The 16,674-nt window shown below is 37.9% G+C and overlaps 2 protein-coding genes across 4 annotated transcripts; one reads left to right on the top strand and one right to left on the bottom strand.

The window, feature by feature from the left end:
- The first annotated feature begins 3,524 nt into the window (after positions 1–3,524).
- On the top strand, positions 3,525–6,308 carry LOC149260766 (ENHANCED DISEASE RESISTANCE-like protein (DUF1336)). Of its 3 annotated transcripts, none has more exons than XM_089421073.1 (2): positions 3,525–3,924; positions 4,437–6,308. In XM_089421073.1, exon 2 carries the CDS (start codon positions 4,889–4,891, stop codon positions 5,879–5,881), a length of 993 nt encoding a protein of 330 aa, XP_089277199.1. In that variant the 5' UTR covers positions 3,525–3,924; positions 4,437–4,888; the 3' UTR covers positions 5,882–6,308. The 3 variants fall into 3 exon arrangements, with proteins under 3 accessions (XP_089277199.1, XP_089277193.1, XP_089277196.1); XM_089421067.1 differs by having other exon boundaries at positions 3,525–3,918; positions 4,369–6,308; XM_089421070.1 differs by having other exon boundaries at positions 3,525–3,918.
- Positions 6,309–7,950: 1,642 nt separating this feature from the next.
- LOC149260767 (uncharacterized) lies at positions 7,951–12,193 on the bottom strand. Its single transcript, XM_089460960.1, has 4 exons — positions 11,896–12,193; positions 9,434–11,431; positions 8,977–9,365; positions 7,951–8,658 (listed from the first exon to the last, which is right to left on the bottom strand). The coding sequence occupies exons 1-4, from the start codon at positions 12,191–12,193 to the stop codon at positions 7,951–7,953; spliced, it is 3,393 nt and encodes a 1,130-aa protein (XP_089317086.1).
- Between the last annotated feature and the right edge of the window lie 4,481 nt (positions 12,194–16,674).

Raw genomic sequence — 16,674 nt, forward strand, 5'->3', positions numbered from 1 at the left:
TTCTCATGCACTTTCATCATTAGTATTCTCATCTTGTCAATTTCCATGTCCAAATTTTCCTCTTGTTGGTACATGTTACTATCACCACTCACTTGTAACTGAATCTTTGAATTTAAAATTTTTATGACCTCAATGGTCATTTCATTGTTTTCATAACTTCTCTGCTCACACTCTTCATCTTCATGCATCTTTTCCAAGATGTTTAAGACACTTGAATGTCTTCTCCCTTGCTGCTCCACAACTAATAGACTATTGTCTTCTTCAAAGTTATCAATTTTGACTTCATCTTTATTATTGTCTTCAAAGAAAATTCCCTGCTTTATATCTTCTTGCTTAAAATGAAATAAAATTTCATTTTCTTGAGGCAAACTTGTCCCACTTTCCATCATCTTATCTTCTTTTGTCTGCATCAATTGTTCTTTGTCATCATCTCACTTTACATTTATGGCTCTAATCTCAAGTTCTTTCAACCATCTTTCCAATAATTTGATTTCCTCCTCAAATTTCATAAGCATTGAATCTAAACGTTTCTCCTGATCATCTACTTGATCCTTCTTTTGGCTCTCTGCATAAGCCAACTTTCTCTTACTCATTGCACTAATAGGTTCCTGCAATTGTGCACCATTAACTGCATTTATCCATTGTGTATGATTTCCACTCTAATTACCTGCATGAAAAAATGTTTTCTTATCTTCTTTCATAACAAAAATTTGCCTTTTCTCTTCTCTTATGCCTTTGGAAAGCATATCTCCACTTTGTATGATAGTTTTAAACAACTTTCAAGCTTCATCAACACCTGCAACCATAGACAAATCATTAGTTTTAAAATCATAAGACTTTATGGTCTCATTTGATGATTCACTGATCAGTTCCTCATACTGCTGTGTACTTCTCACATAGTTCAGAAGATCTTTTGTAGATCTCTTCTCATCATCCTCATCACTATCCTCACCAAGTAATGGTCCCTGCTCTGGTTCACAAATGCACACATTCATCTTGGCTTCCTTGAATTCTTCACTCCTTTGTTGAATACTTAATCTATGTTTCAACTTTACTTGCAACCTATGCCACTTCACCTTTTTTCGTAGCACCCATCCACATCTCTAGTCTTCAACATCTTGTTGTAGCGCTCCATAAGCACATTCAATCGTGCCTTCATCTCAATCATCTCTTTCTCAAATTCCTCATCCCTCATCTTCCTCATGCCAACTGCTTTGGCATTTTCTTTTATCTGATTATGACTTCTCACTGAACCCTTGACATGACTATCAATAGTCATTGTCACTTCCTTCTTTTGTGAACTCTCCTTGTCCACTTGTGAGTTGCAATCTAGCCAACACCTCACCAAGCTATCTCCTCTAAACTTGGCCAATGGTTCACTTCACTTGAACCTTCTTTCTGAGCACTCCTTGCTCTCTTGGCTATTGCATACCACTTACTGAGAACTTCCGATTGTCCTCTTCCTCTTCAGCAATTCATAGGTTCTGTCACAATTCCTTCTCTTGAGAGCTCTACATGCTCCCTCTTCCTCTGTCACATCTACACTTGTTGTAATGGTTGTTATCTACAGATTAATTAATTGTCAAACAAAACAAAAGACCAATAACAAGTTGGATCTCAATAGACCTGCTATTCCATCCTTTGCATAAGCTCCTAGGTGCTATGTTCCTACAAAAAAATGCCTTCTCACTCAAATATATATTTCCCAAAGAGCATATCCTTGCTCTGATACCACTTGATGCATGAAAATTTACTTCTTCCTGCAAGTTCTGATTTTCTACTTCTGGGATGTCAATGCAATATTGGCATCAAAGTGCCCATACACCTTTAACCACTTTTCGATCTCATTTTTTTGTTCCTACAATAAACAAACACACAAAAATCTATGCACCCTCACTTGTGATATTTAAATCTCATATCATTTAATTTCAAACCCATATACAAGATTTGAAACTTTGCTTAATTCTAGATTACATATAAAATTGGAATTCTTCATTCACACATACACACAAAGACAATTTGTGAACATAATGAAAATTCCTTTCATTAATAAAACCATGTCCATACAATTACATAATAATTACAAAAATATTCATTCATCTCTTGGCTTGATCTCACATTCATTTTGGCCATTAGCTTTTCCCTTAGGATTACATTGATTAAATACTACTTTTGAAGTTTGAAGAAAAATATATTTTCATAGATCCCTAAATTACTCCCATATTTATTCCCTAAAGCTCTCATGATTTATTCCATAAATCTCTCATGCTTTTCAAAGCAACTTTGCTTTTGCCTTATGCACACAATCTTTCCTATCCATAGCTTTTCTAAAACTATTCTATAATATTTAAAAATAAGAATAATTACAATTAAAGAATTATAATTCTTTTACAATATTGAAACCTTTTCGAACTTTTCTTCAAAAATCTTGATGGCTTGGAAGCTCTACATCAACAAATCAAAGAAATAAATAAGTGCTTACCCAATTGGTTCTAGAATGTCTACTTTTTCATTAATTTCTTTTGCCAATTTTGAATATGGACTAAAGTGTAATCCCACTTGACTCATGGTAATCCATGATGGTAGATTCAAAACCCGATCATGAAAGAATACATGCCTCTAAAGGTGATAGATTGATGCTATTTTAATGTTATAATGGAGTTTGCTACATAGTTACTAAATGTTGAATAGACATGTCTTAACTCATGAAACCACATGATTTCATACCAAAATATACTTAAAAAATGATAAAATATATAAACATCCTATCTTTTTTTTTTTTTTTCTTTAGCCCCGATTCTTGACTTCATTGGACAATGAGTTAAATAACAAATTAAACTCTTTTAAAACTTAAATTTCTTTTTCTTTTATTAATATTATTTTGAAGTCATCATATTTATACTAATATTCAAATACCCTTAACAATCAAAACATTAAACAGATTTTTTTAATAAAAAAATATTAAAATAAAACATAATCCTCCATTTAATTACTCACAAGTAATCCAAAATCACATATAAAAATTGCTTAATTTTTCCTTTCACGATCTTCAAAGATCCATACTCTTACAATGCCCATCTTAACTTTAAATATGATAGGTATAAATCAATTTATATTTTTAATTTAATTTTATATTATTATTTTTTAATTAAAATAGAGCTTACGAGCATAAACTTAACCTCATAGAGAACCAATTAACATCATTCAAGCTTTGAAAAAAAAAAAACCAAAAACTCCCTTAATTAACCTAATAAGATAAGAACTTTCATTATAAAAATGGGCATAAAGTATAAAATACATATAAACTTAACCTCATAGAGAAATCATCATTCAAGCTTTGAAAAAACATAATTAATGTGAAACGAGATTTCAATAACAATAAAAATAAAAATAAATAAATATATAAATAAATATATAATATATATTTCGAAATAACAACAATTACAAGTCATCCCCGTCCACCCTTATCCCATACAAATGATTTTATCACAGAAACTTTATTATGTTACGCCCGTTGGCCTCTTGAACGCCGACCACCAAAGCAAAAAGCAGCCCCTTTCTCTTTAATTTTGCCTTTATTTTTATTATTATTTCCCAAAAAAAGCTTAGTATTTGTTTATTTTGGATTGAGTGTACCAGACACACGACCCTCGTATTCCCTGAAACCCTGGGACCGTTGATAGAAGCTTTCAAAACCCCAACAACCCCATCGATTTTTTCCACGCGATCTTCAAATTGCTCGCTGTACAAGTTACGGAGTCATCAGATCTAGAATCTCTGAAATTTCTTAAGTGGAAGGCTATTTCGCGTCAGAATATAATCCTAGTTTTGCATGAATGGCTCCCATCATGCTCCGTAAACATTTATTTGATGGATCGGCCTTGGGATCTTTGGCTTCGCTAGAATTTCTTCACTGAGGTATGTGTAAGTATTAATTTTGGTATTTCTTGTTGTTTTCTGTATGTTATATCTGTTTTTGTTTTCAGCTTTTTTGTATTTTTTGTTTTGTTGTTTTTGAAAATTTTAAATACATGGCAAAACTAGTCTCTCGCTTCCCATGGAGGGTTTTTAAAGAAATTTGCTGCAACCGCTTATCATGGATTTAATGTTTGGATCGGCTTATGTTGATCTTTTTCTTACGTTAGGGTTTGGTTGTTAGATATTTTTTTAAAATACATCTTATGTTTGAGTGGGTGTCTGGATCTGTTATTTAATGGAATTTTGCAAGAGGGTTAGAAATAAAATATTGTGGTTGGAATGCTGAGAAATGGAATTTAACAGTTCAGTATTTGAAAAAAAATTTCGTTGTGGATTCTTTTAAAAGGATTTGAGGTTGAAATTTTTCTAAAGGTTTTATGATTGTGATAGGGTTTGCTTGATTTGGTTGAGGATTGGTTGGATGTGAAATCAAAGGAGTGGTTGTTTGCGTTTGGCAGCAGCAGTGAAGACGAAGGATTGGCTGTGGATTGATTGTGTCAGTTGTTGACTGATTTACCATTTGTTCAGTGCTGGAGTGTTTTCATTATCCAAGATTGGAAGAAGAGGAGAAACGTGAGTTGAATTTGCTGGGTTTGTGATTGTATTTGTTTGGTGAAGATTTATTGACAGGTAATTTGACAGATGAAATGGCATGCTAGTTTGGCTGAACAGTTTTTCCTGACAAAACTTCGGGTATAGGCCATTCAGGAGAAAACCAGGCAATCTGTGTCTGAACATTTCGGGCTTGTTTGAATGCCTATGGGAAGCTAAGTTGTATGAAGGTGTGGTTTAGGGGGAATCACTTGACTTGAATTTCCTAGTTTGGAAAGCTTTTTGTTACGTTTCCTGCAAAGTTGTATTGGAGGAAAGGAGCAGATCTGTTTATATTACCTCTGTAATACAAAGGAACATGTCTGGATTAGAGAGTGAGAACGATCCAGAATGGGTCAGAAAACTAAAATCTGAGGGTGCAGTTCCTCTTCTTGATCCGGATAATTGCTCCAATGGTTGGGCATCTCCTCCTGGGGACTGTTTCCGGGTGAGAGGACCTGATTATTTAACAACTAGGACAAAGATACCTGGAGGGGACTGGCTGCTTAAGCCTTTGGCTTTTGATTGGCTCAAAGGTCCCACTAAGGTTGCTCAGGTGTTAAAGCATCCAAATGGTCGTGTGAAGCGGGCTTTAGAAGAAGCCTGTAAGGATTGCGAAAGTGACAAGAAACCTTTTGTTTGGGCCTTCAATTTGCAGGTCCCCAGCAAGGATAACCATACTGCAGTTGCATACTTTGTGACTTTTGATCCGATACCAGAAGGATCTCTCATGGACCAATTTCTTAAAGGTGATGATGCATTCAGGAACTCACGTCTGAAGTTGATTGCTAACATTGTCAAGGGACCCTGGATTGTGAGAACAGCTGTAGGAGAGCAGGCTATTTGCATCCTTGGAAGAGCCGTTTCATGCAAGTATTTGCTGGGGGAGAATTTCATAGAGGTTGATGTGGATATTGGAGCCTCCATGGTTGCTAATGCAATTGTGCACTTGGCATTTGGTTATATTACAAGTTTGACAGTTGATTTAGCATTTCTTATTGAGAGCCAGACTGACGCAGAACTTCCTGAGAGGATTTTAGGAGCAGTTAGGTTCTCAGAGATGGATCCAGCTTCTGCCCATACAGTCGTTCAGCCCTCCCAGATTTATTTAGAAAATGGAGAGTCGTCAGTTCCTGCACGATTTTGGAATTGGAAATCAATTGGGCAAGGTTTCTCTCAGCTTTTACATGCAAATGCAGCTGATGAGACTGCTTCTGCTTCTCCACGTGTCAATGGGGTTGATTCTACACATGTTAATGGGGCTGATCACATGAAAGAAGATGATGGTGAAATGATGCACCGGGATTCTTAACAATGTTGGAAAGTTTCCATGCTATCTCTGAAACTGTTGCTGCACCGGTCTCCTTTAGAGCTTGGCGATGTCTATTTGGCACAAGGATTGAATCTGGTACAGGAGCAGATAAATTCATTTTCTCCGGGGTGCAAAGCAATTGTTAATAGTATGGATTGGGGAACTACTCGGAGTAGTTATTGATTTGCAGAATGAAAAGTGCCACAAAATGGTACAACTTACATTTTAATATTTATTGTTCTTTAGGAAGAATGCTTGTCCACTTGTTGTTTATATGATTCATTTGGCTTTCTTTTGGTAAGCCAGTGGCTATTTAATTATATGTACATGCTATTGAAGTTTCCTTTACAATTTCTCTAAGATTATTGTTCCAAATTCTGAATATCTCTGATTTAATAGCAACTTAGATCTGAACAATATTGTTTAAGGACCTGGTTTTAGAAACATATAGGATCTATGACTGTATTTTGTCAATTTATGGAATCTTTTTGTAAAGAACCTAAAGTTTAGTCGTTGATTTTTTTTTTTCCTACCATCAAATCACTGCTGCAACTGTCCGATAGAGGAAAATATTGCTGAATTTCTTAGCATTATCCATGGTTCTCTACAAGGTCACAGTGTACATACAATATTGAACGAGTCTAGTAAAAGTCATTCAAAGTAGAAAATAAATAAGGTCAACTTGTATGGATAAAAGATTGTGGCTATATTGTAGCTGTGCCACGTTTATGAATTTGCCTCATCATGAATTCAAGTTTACTTTCTTAATGTTTTATTTAACAACTTTTGTTTAGCTCTGAGCCAAGTATTGTAATTTGAAAATACGATCTTAGACAACAAAAGAAAGGATTTTGTGCATGGACAATTATGGACAATTTTTGGTTGAAAACAAAAGAAAGGATTTTGTGCATGTGTAAAGTTCAGTCAGTTTTTTAATTATTCTCACCACAGTGACAACTGCTGTAACTTGTTAGTAAGAGAAAATCACTGGGCTTCCGAGTTTCATCTTTAGTTCTCCAGAAAGTGACAATGATCATGTGGTATGGTGGTGATGACTTTGTTGCACAAAAGTTTTTATAATTGGGGGAAAAATGCAAATATGGTAGTGATGACTTTGTTACACACAAACTTTTTATAATTGGGGGAAAAATGCAAAATGTTTGTTTGAAACATGTAAGTACCGAAATGGGAGTGTTCAACTTATATGTATAAAATATGATATATTGATTCTAAACCCTCCTAAACATTGAATCAATACAAGAGCTGTAACCCTTCATGACATCAAAATGAAGAATCCAGATGCTCCCCACTAGCTAATTAGCTATTCTATTCCTCACTTTCCCCTGAAATCGTAAAATTAGATCCATTCTTTAATAGTTCTTGGCGAGTCCAAGGCATTTGAATATGGTTTCGTCAGAATTTCAAATATGGTTTAGTCATGATACTGAAAAAAGAGGTGATCGTTTTGTTATAATCCTCTGCATAGAGAACCCTCTAAAACATCTTCTACAATTTAATGAAACCTTTAAACCCATCTCTTGATTATAATCAAATGCCATCCCTGTTAGAGGGACTGCACAGAGAGACTGCCTTCAAAGCATTACTATCTTCCATCCCTATTAACCATGGAGGAAGTCGGATATGAACAGGCAGGGCATGAAAACTTGTCAGAAGACTTGAATTTATCGAGATGGTGTTTTCATGTCTTTCTTGATGAGGTTATGTCTTTCAACAACCTTTTTTTTTAGGTCAGGCTTTTAGCAAAGCCCCTAGATCATGTAGATGATATTACATTAATATTCTATTATTTTATCACAGCCCCTTTATCACTGTTATTTTATTAATATGTATTATTATTATCTTATTCTATTAATATTAGCAAAGCCCCTAGGGTTGATATTATATTAATATTCTATGCAACTTTAAAATCTAGAAGAAGCCCATTTTTTTTTTTAACTGAAACGGTTATAAATTTTATTTATGTGGAGAAAATAAGAGGGGACTTTGCCATGGCAGCCCCGATTACAATGTGAGCAACCTTCTGCTTTAGATTTTGAAATACATCGATTTTATGGTATCTGGAGGAAGATGTTACCATTTACTATCAGCTGTCCTTTCGGGAGAGAGCATCTTTTACTCGCCATTTGATCAGCGTCCCCGTTCAAGTTTCTGAGGATGTGGTAGAACTTATAGGTGTTGAAATCTTGCAGCACTCTTTTTAATCTGCCCAGGATTTTGTTTAAAGCAGCATTACCAAAAGGCTCTTCTGTATTCAATTTCTTAATTAGTATCTCTGAATCTCCAAAAACTTGCAGCTCTTTAATTCCCTGTTCTCTTGCTATTTGGCAGGCTTTGAGGAGACCATAAATCTCAGCTTGGTTATTGGATTTCTGTCCTAAACTCCAGCTAAAACAGTCTTTTAGAATCCCATCTATGGAATAAATGATACCTCTTGTACCAGCAGTTCCGGGATTTCCTTTGGAGGCCCCGTCGAAGAAGATAGAAGTTAACTTTTTGGATCTCCACCAGGTTGAGAAGACATCCTCTTGGTCTCTTCTGCGCCATTCCGGATTTGGTGATTGGGGTGTGGAAGGAGATTTTCGAAGAGCAGGCTCCAGGGAGCATAGCCATCTCCTTTCTTCAGAAAGTAAAAGCGGATCCTCTTTGTGAAACTGCTGTTGTGCTTCTTCCAAAAGGAAGGCTTTGGCTTTAGCTGCAACCTGGAAAGGGGAGAGTTGATGCCCATTGAAAATCTGATCGTTGCGGGCCAACCAAATCTGCCAGCAAACAAATTTTGGAATGGCTGTCCATACTTTGTTTTAGAAGGATTTTATGAGAATTCTTTGCGGATATTGATTATTCCATTCAGCAAAAAAGTCGTCAACAGAACATTGGGGAAATGACAGAATCTGTAATCCCTGTAGGATGAGGCTCCACGTTTCCTTAGCAAAATGGCATTCCAGAAATAAATGTTGGGCTGTTTCTTTGTTGTTTCTACATAGCGCACACCTGTGAGGCCCAACTATGTTCCTCTTCTCCAAATTGTCCCCTGTTAAGATTTTGTTGTGCATCAATGTCTAAAAGAAAAAATTAACTTTTGGGAGGGCAAGACTGTCCCAAACTCGCTTCCAAAAGGCTGAATTATGTTTGTTATTCCTTGATTCCTGAAGGGCCTTGTAGCCGGCTGCTGTGGTGTATACGCCTGCCTGTCCCCATGCCCAACGATCTTTTATGTATCGATTCTCTGGCTTCGATTCTTCCAGCAGCTCAATTAGATGGTTTCTCTGTGCGGATAGCCAGCCAGGGGCGTCGTGGAGGTTCCACCCGGCCCACTCTCCTCGATGGTCCCATTCTGAGATATCGCATAGCCTATTGATGCCAGCGTCAATCATCCATACTCTGATATCTGTTATTTCATCACTCTGTTCCAGTGGATCGCCTCCCATAATCCGATCCTTCCGCAGATTAATTCTCTTGCCATTTCCTGGTATTTTATAGAGTGATTTTTTGAAAAGGAGCTGCTTTTGCAGCAGAGAGCCCACACGTGCGTACTGTTGATAGGAGGTTCGGGTTGCAGGTTGCTGAGAGACGAGTTCTGGGCGTATTTAGACAACAGGATGACGCTGGTCGGATGCTTGGGATCGTTAACCAGTTTCCACAAGAGTTTGCCTCCGAGCGCAAGGTTTACTAGAGATGGGTCATGGATCTGAAGGCCTCCTTCTGTTGTTGGCCTTTTAATCAAATCCCAATTGACTAGATGCATCTTCCTTTCGTTTCCTTTCCCACCTTGCCACAAGAAGTCTCTTAAGAGCTTGGAGATCTGCTCCATGACGTTTCTGGGGGCTAGTAAGAATGCACCCTGATAGACTGGAAGCACTGATAATAGAGCTTTCATTAAAATGACTTTGCCTCCTTTAGATAGCCAGAAGCTGCCCCATGATGCTATTTTTGATTTTATTTTGCAAATAATATCTGACCAGAGTGACCTTCTGTTCGGACCATTTGTGATCGGCAGACCTAGGTATTTGAATCGATCCCATTGGATGTGGCCTCTGAACCCCAAGGCATTTGAAATTCCTGTTAGCTCTTGATTATCGATATTCCAGGTGTAAATTTCGCTCTTGTTTTTGTTGACCTGCGCTCCAGAGACCCTGCAATAACTTTTGAGAACTGAATCAAAACCTTTGGCGATTATGGCAGATGCGCCTCCAAGAAGAAGAGAATCATTTGCGAAAAGAGCATGGTTCAAGGGAACTACACCAGGGGAGGGTTTGAGGCCAGGGAGAGTGCCAGCAGATCTTTCAGATGAAAGTTTCCTACTAAAAGAATCAACCATTAAAATGTACAGGAAGGGAGAAAGAGGGCATCCCTGCCTGATGCCTCTCTGAGCTTGAAAGAAATTGGAAGGGCGTCCATTAACTAGAGGGGCAATCCAGGGATTTTCAATACAGGCTTTTATAAGATGGACAAAATGAGGAGAGAAGCCAAAGGCACGGAGAACTTTAAGGAGGAAGGGGCGATTTACTCTGTCAAACGCATTTGCCATATCTAACTTTATCACCATACCTTTCTCATTTCTCTGTTTGCTGGAGTGGATTGTCTCTTGTACCTGAATAACATTATCAAGAATGTGCCTACCTTCCACAAATCCTCCCTGGGGGCTGGAGATCAATCTTTTTAATAGGGGCTTGATCCTATTTGCAAGAAGTTTAGCCAAAATCTTATATGATGCATTGCATAGCGATATAGGTCTGAATCTTGTGAAAGATTCCGGATTAGATTCTTTGGGAATTAAGGCTAAATAAGTGGAGTTGGTGCCTCCGCCAATCTTTGCTTTTCTCATGAAGCCTTTAATCATTTTTTGCAGATCAGTTTTGATGATGTTCCAGCATACTTTATAGAAGTGTATTGTAAAGCCGTCTGGGCCGGGGGCTTTATCAGGTTCCATGGACCAGATGACTTTGATTATTTCTTCCTTAGTGAAGTCGCTGATGAGAACAACGTTATCTTCAGGATTGATCAGTTGGGGAATATTATATAGGAAACCTGTAATTTCCTCCTCGCAGTCCTGAGGTTCCTCACTATATAATTTCCTGAAATGGCTATCTGCAACATCTTTAACTTGGTTGAATCCCTGTCTGACTTGGCCTTCTGCTGTTTTTATTTCTGAGATATGATTCCTGGACAGCCGTGCTCTATATTGTCTGTGGAAGAAGGTGTTCCGATCCCCTGCTTTTAGCCACAGACTTCTGGATTTGATTCTCCAATATTCTTCTTCTTTTCTTAAGGCTCGATAGGTTGAGCATTGAGCCTTTGTTTCTTGCTCCAGCAGCTCTGTTGTAATCACTTTGCGTTCCATATTATCTTGCAGTTTCTCCAACGTGTGGACTGCCTCCTTTCTTGTGTTGGTTGGGTTGGGGACTGGTTTCCTTATCCAGTCCTTCAACGCATTCCTTGTAGCCTTGAGCTTTTGCTCCCAAACAAAGCTTGAGGATCCAGAGATAGGTTTGGCCCAAGCTTCTTTCACAATGTCGATGAAACCTTCTCTCTCTATCCATAGAGGATTAAATCGAAAAGGAAGGGCCCCAAATTTTCTTCATCTTCTAGGAGGAGTTGAATCGGTTTGTGGTCTGAGGAGAGCTTGGGCAAGATTTTGGTTTTTATTATCCTTTTGTTCAACATAATCGAACTTTGAACCAAGAATCGATCCAGGCGGGCAGCTATATGATCAGGCCAAGATCTATTGTTGGACCAAGTATATAGACTGCGCACTGGGGCAAAATCTAGTAAGTCCCATTGCTGTGTGAGCTCTTCGACAAAAGCCAGCGTTGGATCTATGTTGCTTGATCCTCCCCTTTTCTCCTTTATTTTCAGAACAATGTTGAGGTCGCCTGCTATGATAATGTTATCTGGATTATGCTGTTCGAGATAAGCTGAGAGGGATCTCCAACAGTCTCGTTTTTCAGAATATGTAACAGGAACATATAGATTAAATAAAGAGATGGTCAACTTACTTGTACAGTGTAATAGCTCCGTAAAGATCCAGTGCTGGGTTTCATGGGACTTTTTTAGCTGAAATAGGTCTTCGGTCCAGAGAGTTGCCAGCCCTCCAGAGGATCCCCTTGAACTGACTGCTTTGCCTGCTCTTTTCTTCCATTTTGTTTTGCTGATATCTAGAAGAGCACCCCCTTCTATCTTCATCTCTTGGAGCATGAGGATATCTGTGGGTTCTATTTTTAGGAGGTCCATGACTGCTTCGGCTTTGGATGCGTTCCCCAGCCCTTTGCAATTCCAAGAGACGAGTTTCATCATTTACTTAAGGAAAGGAGTGTGGCCTCCCTTGGAAGGCCTTGGTCTAGTGTTTCTTCCCATGGTCATTTCTATGGTGGCCTGGCTTCCTTGGACTTTGAGTCGCTCGGCCTCTTCTTCCCTAAGCTCTTTGTGAGATTTCCTTCCTGCTTTTTTAGTGGGTCGCTCAAAGGTTTCGTCCTCTGAAGAACCTGAGCTTTCTTCTAGTTTTTTCCTTGTTACATCAGCATATGAGGGGTTGGAGGGGCTACGTTGTGCAGTCTCGACCTGTGGTGCTTCTTTCCCCTCTTTGATGGGGGATGGATCTGCTACATGCTTAAGATTTTCCTGAATCGAGGTAGATGGGATAGCCTGAGTTTTTTCTACTCCTTTCTGAGTTGCTTCCTTATCTTGGTTAGGCTTGGAGCCGCTTGGAGCTTCTGGCAAGCTGCCTTTGCCATTTCCTTTTTTTTGCCGAGCAGTTTTTTGAACTACAGTCCACTGGTCCTCACTTGTTTTTACTGCCTGTTCCTCGATCTTTTTCTTGCAGTTCTTTGCAAAGTGCCCATGTTCATGACAATATCTGCACTTGAATGGAAGCTGTTCGTAATCCAGTTCCTGCACATGAGTCCACCCGGCCACCGAGAGCTTTATTGCTTCGGGCAAACCCTCCTCAAGGTCCACTTCTATGCAGATTCGGGCGCATGAGTACTGATCTTTCCTTACTGCTTGATCTATATACTTTCCTAACGCATTGCCTATGATCTGCAGAGTTTTTTGGTTCCAGCAGTGTAGAGGCAGATGGGGAAGTCGCACCCATACTGGAACAACTGAGGGAACGTCCTGAGAGGGGTTGAAATCCGGAGTCCATTTATTTAGATACAACCCCTGCTGTCCCATAAAATAGGGGCCATTTCTAAAGATTAGGCTTCTGTCATCCGAGCTCTCGAAGACGAACACATAGAATCCTTTGCCTACGGAATAGCTTTTGACCCCTTCTTTGATCAAGGGAGCCCAATTTCTTTGGGTCCAGTTCTCCACTGTCTTGGGGGAAGGCCAGAGACCCGTAAACTGGCCTATCAACCCTTTCTCAGCTAGATTCAAGGCAGCTTTGCAAATTTCTTCTTCAGGTAGGGCAACCGTTGGGATGGAATCAAGCTTCTTGACAAATTTCTGCTGGCTAGCTGAGAGAGGGCGTTTCGAGCTAGCAGCTACCATGGCTTTGAACGCCGCGATCTCCGGAGGAAGGGTGTGGGGGGGGGGCAGAGCCCCCGCTGGGCTCCATGAAGGTCACTGCAAGGCTTTGCTGTGAGGTCAGCCACAGGTCTAGCAGGCAGATACCTAAGGGAAACCGACTCAGAATGCCAAGCGCGCAGGAGAGAGGGCCTGTGAGCCGAGACTGGCCGGCGGCCGCAACCAGCTGCATGGGCGGCTAGGTCTCGAGCGCAAAAAAAAAATGAGAATGTTGCTCCCTAACACAACTTCCTAGAAGAGGCCCATGTTAATGACAACAACATCTAGCAGGAAAAACTTGGTGCCAACGTGCTTGATTCCATAATTGGTACACCGAGGAAAGCTTGTGATAATTCCAGTTACATGTTTTGATGAAAGTTTGTGATAATTCCAATTGCATATTTGAGTTGCAATTCTGCCTCATACCAAACATATCAACTCTTTCCAAATGAAGGTATAATTTCCAAAGGTACATCATGACAATTCGCAGAAATGGACTAAACATTACAATCTCAATTTAACTTTAACAAGAAATGACAACTGCATTGTTTGGTGTCATGTAACTTGTTAACGATCCAATGTATGGTTGCTTAAAAAGAACATGGTTGGATTTAAAATGATAACTAGCACCTTGTTATAATGAGAACATAGAGTACAAAATCACACAAACGTGTTAGGCAAAAAGAAAAATAATCTCTCAGACTTCTTATTGCTTGGCCTTATCGTTTTTGTTGTTAGCGTTTAATGTTTATTGTTTTCATCTTTTAAATGAGATGCCTACAAAAACTTGCATGCTTATTTTGTAATGTGAGATAAAGGATAACAATATTCAACTATGGATTCATGGAATTGCAACGTAAAGTAAACCAGTTTTAATGTTTATTGTTCTCATCTTTTAAATGAGATGCATACAAAAACTTGCATGCTTATTTTGTATTGTCAGATAGAGGATAACAATATTCAACTTTGGATTCATGGAATTGCAACGTAAAGCAAACAAGTTTCAACATATTAATTGAGAGACTATTCTAATGCTCAAGGTTCAGGGAATGCCATTCTCAATTTTATTCGCAAAAACAGAGAAATTATTGGTGTGACCAAGGAGCATCCCAGTGTGTTGGTTTATTTGGCCATTTATCAGGCATTGATCAATTCATACATTGTTGGCAAGATTGTTTCAATAGAAATTTGAAACTTTCCATTGGAATCATACTTGAACATAAAAAGACAACCCAACATTGACAACATGACACAAGAAAGCATTGCATATACGATAATGCCATTGACAACAGTGATGATTTGACAAAAAAAATTTCGGTAAAAATCTCATAGGAGAAAATTTTGTCGACGCGTTTTGAACCAACTAGTGTGGTTTATCTTCAGAGCAACAATATTCCTACACATGTTATTACAACTCTACAACTTGTGCCATGGCAAAGTTATACAAAATAGCATATAGTTATACCATGCACATCACAAGTTGCACATGGAACAATTATACGTAGAATAGCATATGGTTATACCATGCACATCACAATGACAAAGTTATACAAAATAGCATATAATTACACCATTCACATCACAAGTTGCACATGCAACAATTATACATAGAATAGCATATGGTTATACCATGCACATCACAAGTTGCACATGCAACAATTTGCATGGTATGGAAAGGCATTGAGATTGATGTCATGTGACCAATAAGAACTTGTAAAATGAAGATCGATAACAACCTCAAAGTAGTTGAAGTATCATATAATACATGCACATAAAATAACAGTGATATAGAGCACACACTCTTAGAGATATTTTGGATGAAGTGGTCATATTTAAATCTCAGTTTAACTCCATCTCATGTCATCACATTTACAGGGAACATAACAAAAGCGCTGATAGGCTTTCCAAGGAGGCCACGCTACTACCCAGAGCCCCGTGGATGATTTAGGAGTAGAGGGGTACAACCCAGTACCAATACTACCACAGGCCTTATATTGATCAGGCATATCATAGGACAGATAGGACCTAAATATTTTTGGGACATATCCAAACATAATATTATTCATTGTATATATCACAGTATGTTTTTATTTTCAGTCTATCTATTATGCTATCGCCCTGCGTGGTGAATATATATTATAGATATCTCAATTATGGTTTTCTATTTCGGACACTATCATGCTATATTGCCCTGCGTGGTGAATATGTATATTACTCAGCACCATTTTTGAAATGGACATGGATGTATATATTTTTGACTTGTATACACTAAAATGGCTAAGGGCCAAATGCTGCATATGCTACCAAGCATCTATTAAATGTAATTTTTCAAAAATAGTGAAAGATTACGATTTTTCCTTTGGAAGAAAACAATGATATAGAGAAAAAGAGATAAAGGAAGTAATTGTATTATTTAATATCACAATAAAATATAATTTGATGCTAATATTTAATAAATACAATAATGTGGTAATAAAATATTGCTAATTCAACCTTACCTTCGTCATATCAGAAACAAACACTTATACTAAAAATTCACATCATTTTATACCAAAAAATCACCTCATTTGCACCAATCACATTGAAGATAATTGTACCTTGCCTATGTGTCATAATAATGCAACTTAACATCTTCACTCCTGATCAATTAGTGAGCGTGATGATAGTAAATATGCCCTCCATTATAGTGTTCATATCCTCGCTTTTCTATGTCCTAGTGTTCATATCCTCGCTTTTTTATGTCCTAGGCAATCACATTATCTTAGCATTTTTACTTCATAAATTAGCTTTAAATGTTATCACAAAGTGCATGAGAGAGAGAGTTTTGATTACATGGCATGATTGATATTAGGGGATGACAAGTCACTAATTACTTGTCTAGTCAACGCATTGCAAGTCAAATTAGAGTCATTTGTTCATTGAAAATTTCAACTCACTTATTATAGATATAGAAATTCATTTGATTTCAATGCCTCTCTTCTACCTCTATATTATATTAGTGGTTGAAAAGGTCTTCGGGCTTCCTTTCCCACCTTTCTCCATAAAGAGTCAATGTCCACAAGAGCCCTCTTATATGCAAATTGTGATGCTAGGTTTGTTGCAGATACAACTTTTTCTCGATCTTAATATGGTTTCTTCCACTCACTTTTGTCTTATTTTTATGAAAGTGGGGACCAAATAAGTTTAGACCACTTTTTGAGTACCATTTTTAGTTTTATGTTGTTTTAGTGTTGAGCTGGACTATGTTTTTTTTAGTTTTACTTTCAAAAACA

Source organism: Pinus tabuliformis, chromosome 6 (assembly GCF_031772625.1).
Source record: "Pinus tabuliformis cultivar Carrire ecotype Pingquan chromosome 6, CPIR1, whole genome shotgun sequence".
Classification (NCBI taxonomy): Eukaryota; Viridiplantae; Streptophyta; class Pinopsida; order Pinales; family Pinaceae; genus Pinus; species Pinus tabuliformis.

Coding starts and splice junctions, on each gene's coding strand:
- LOC149260766 (XM_089421073.1), top strand. CDS start 4,889: ATGTCTGGATTAGAGAGTGAGAACGATCCAGAATGGGTCAGAAAACTA.
- LOC149260767 (XM_089460960.1), bottom strand. CDS start 12,193: ATGATGAAACTCGTCTCTTGGAATTGCAAAGGGCTGGGGAACGCATCC. Junction 9,366..9,433: donor ACCCGAACCTCCTATCAACA/GTACGCACGTGT, acceptor ATAAAATACCAG/GAAATGGCAAGAGAATTAAT. Junction 8,659..8,976: donor ACAGTCTTGCCCTCCCAAAA/GTTAATTTTTTC, acceptor GTTTGCTGGCAG/ATTTGGTTGGCCCGCAACGA.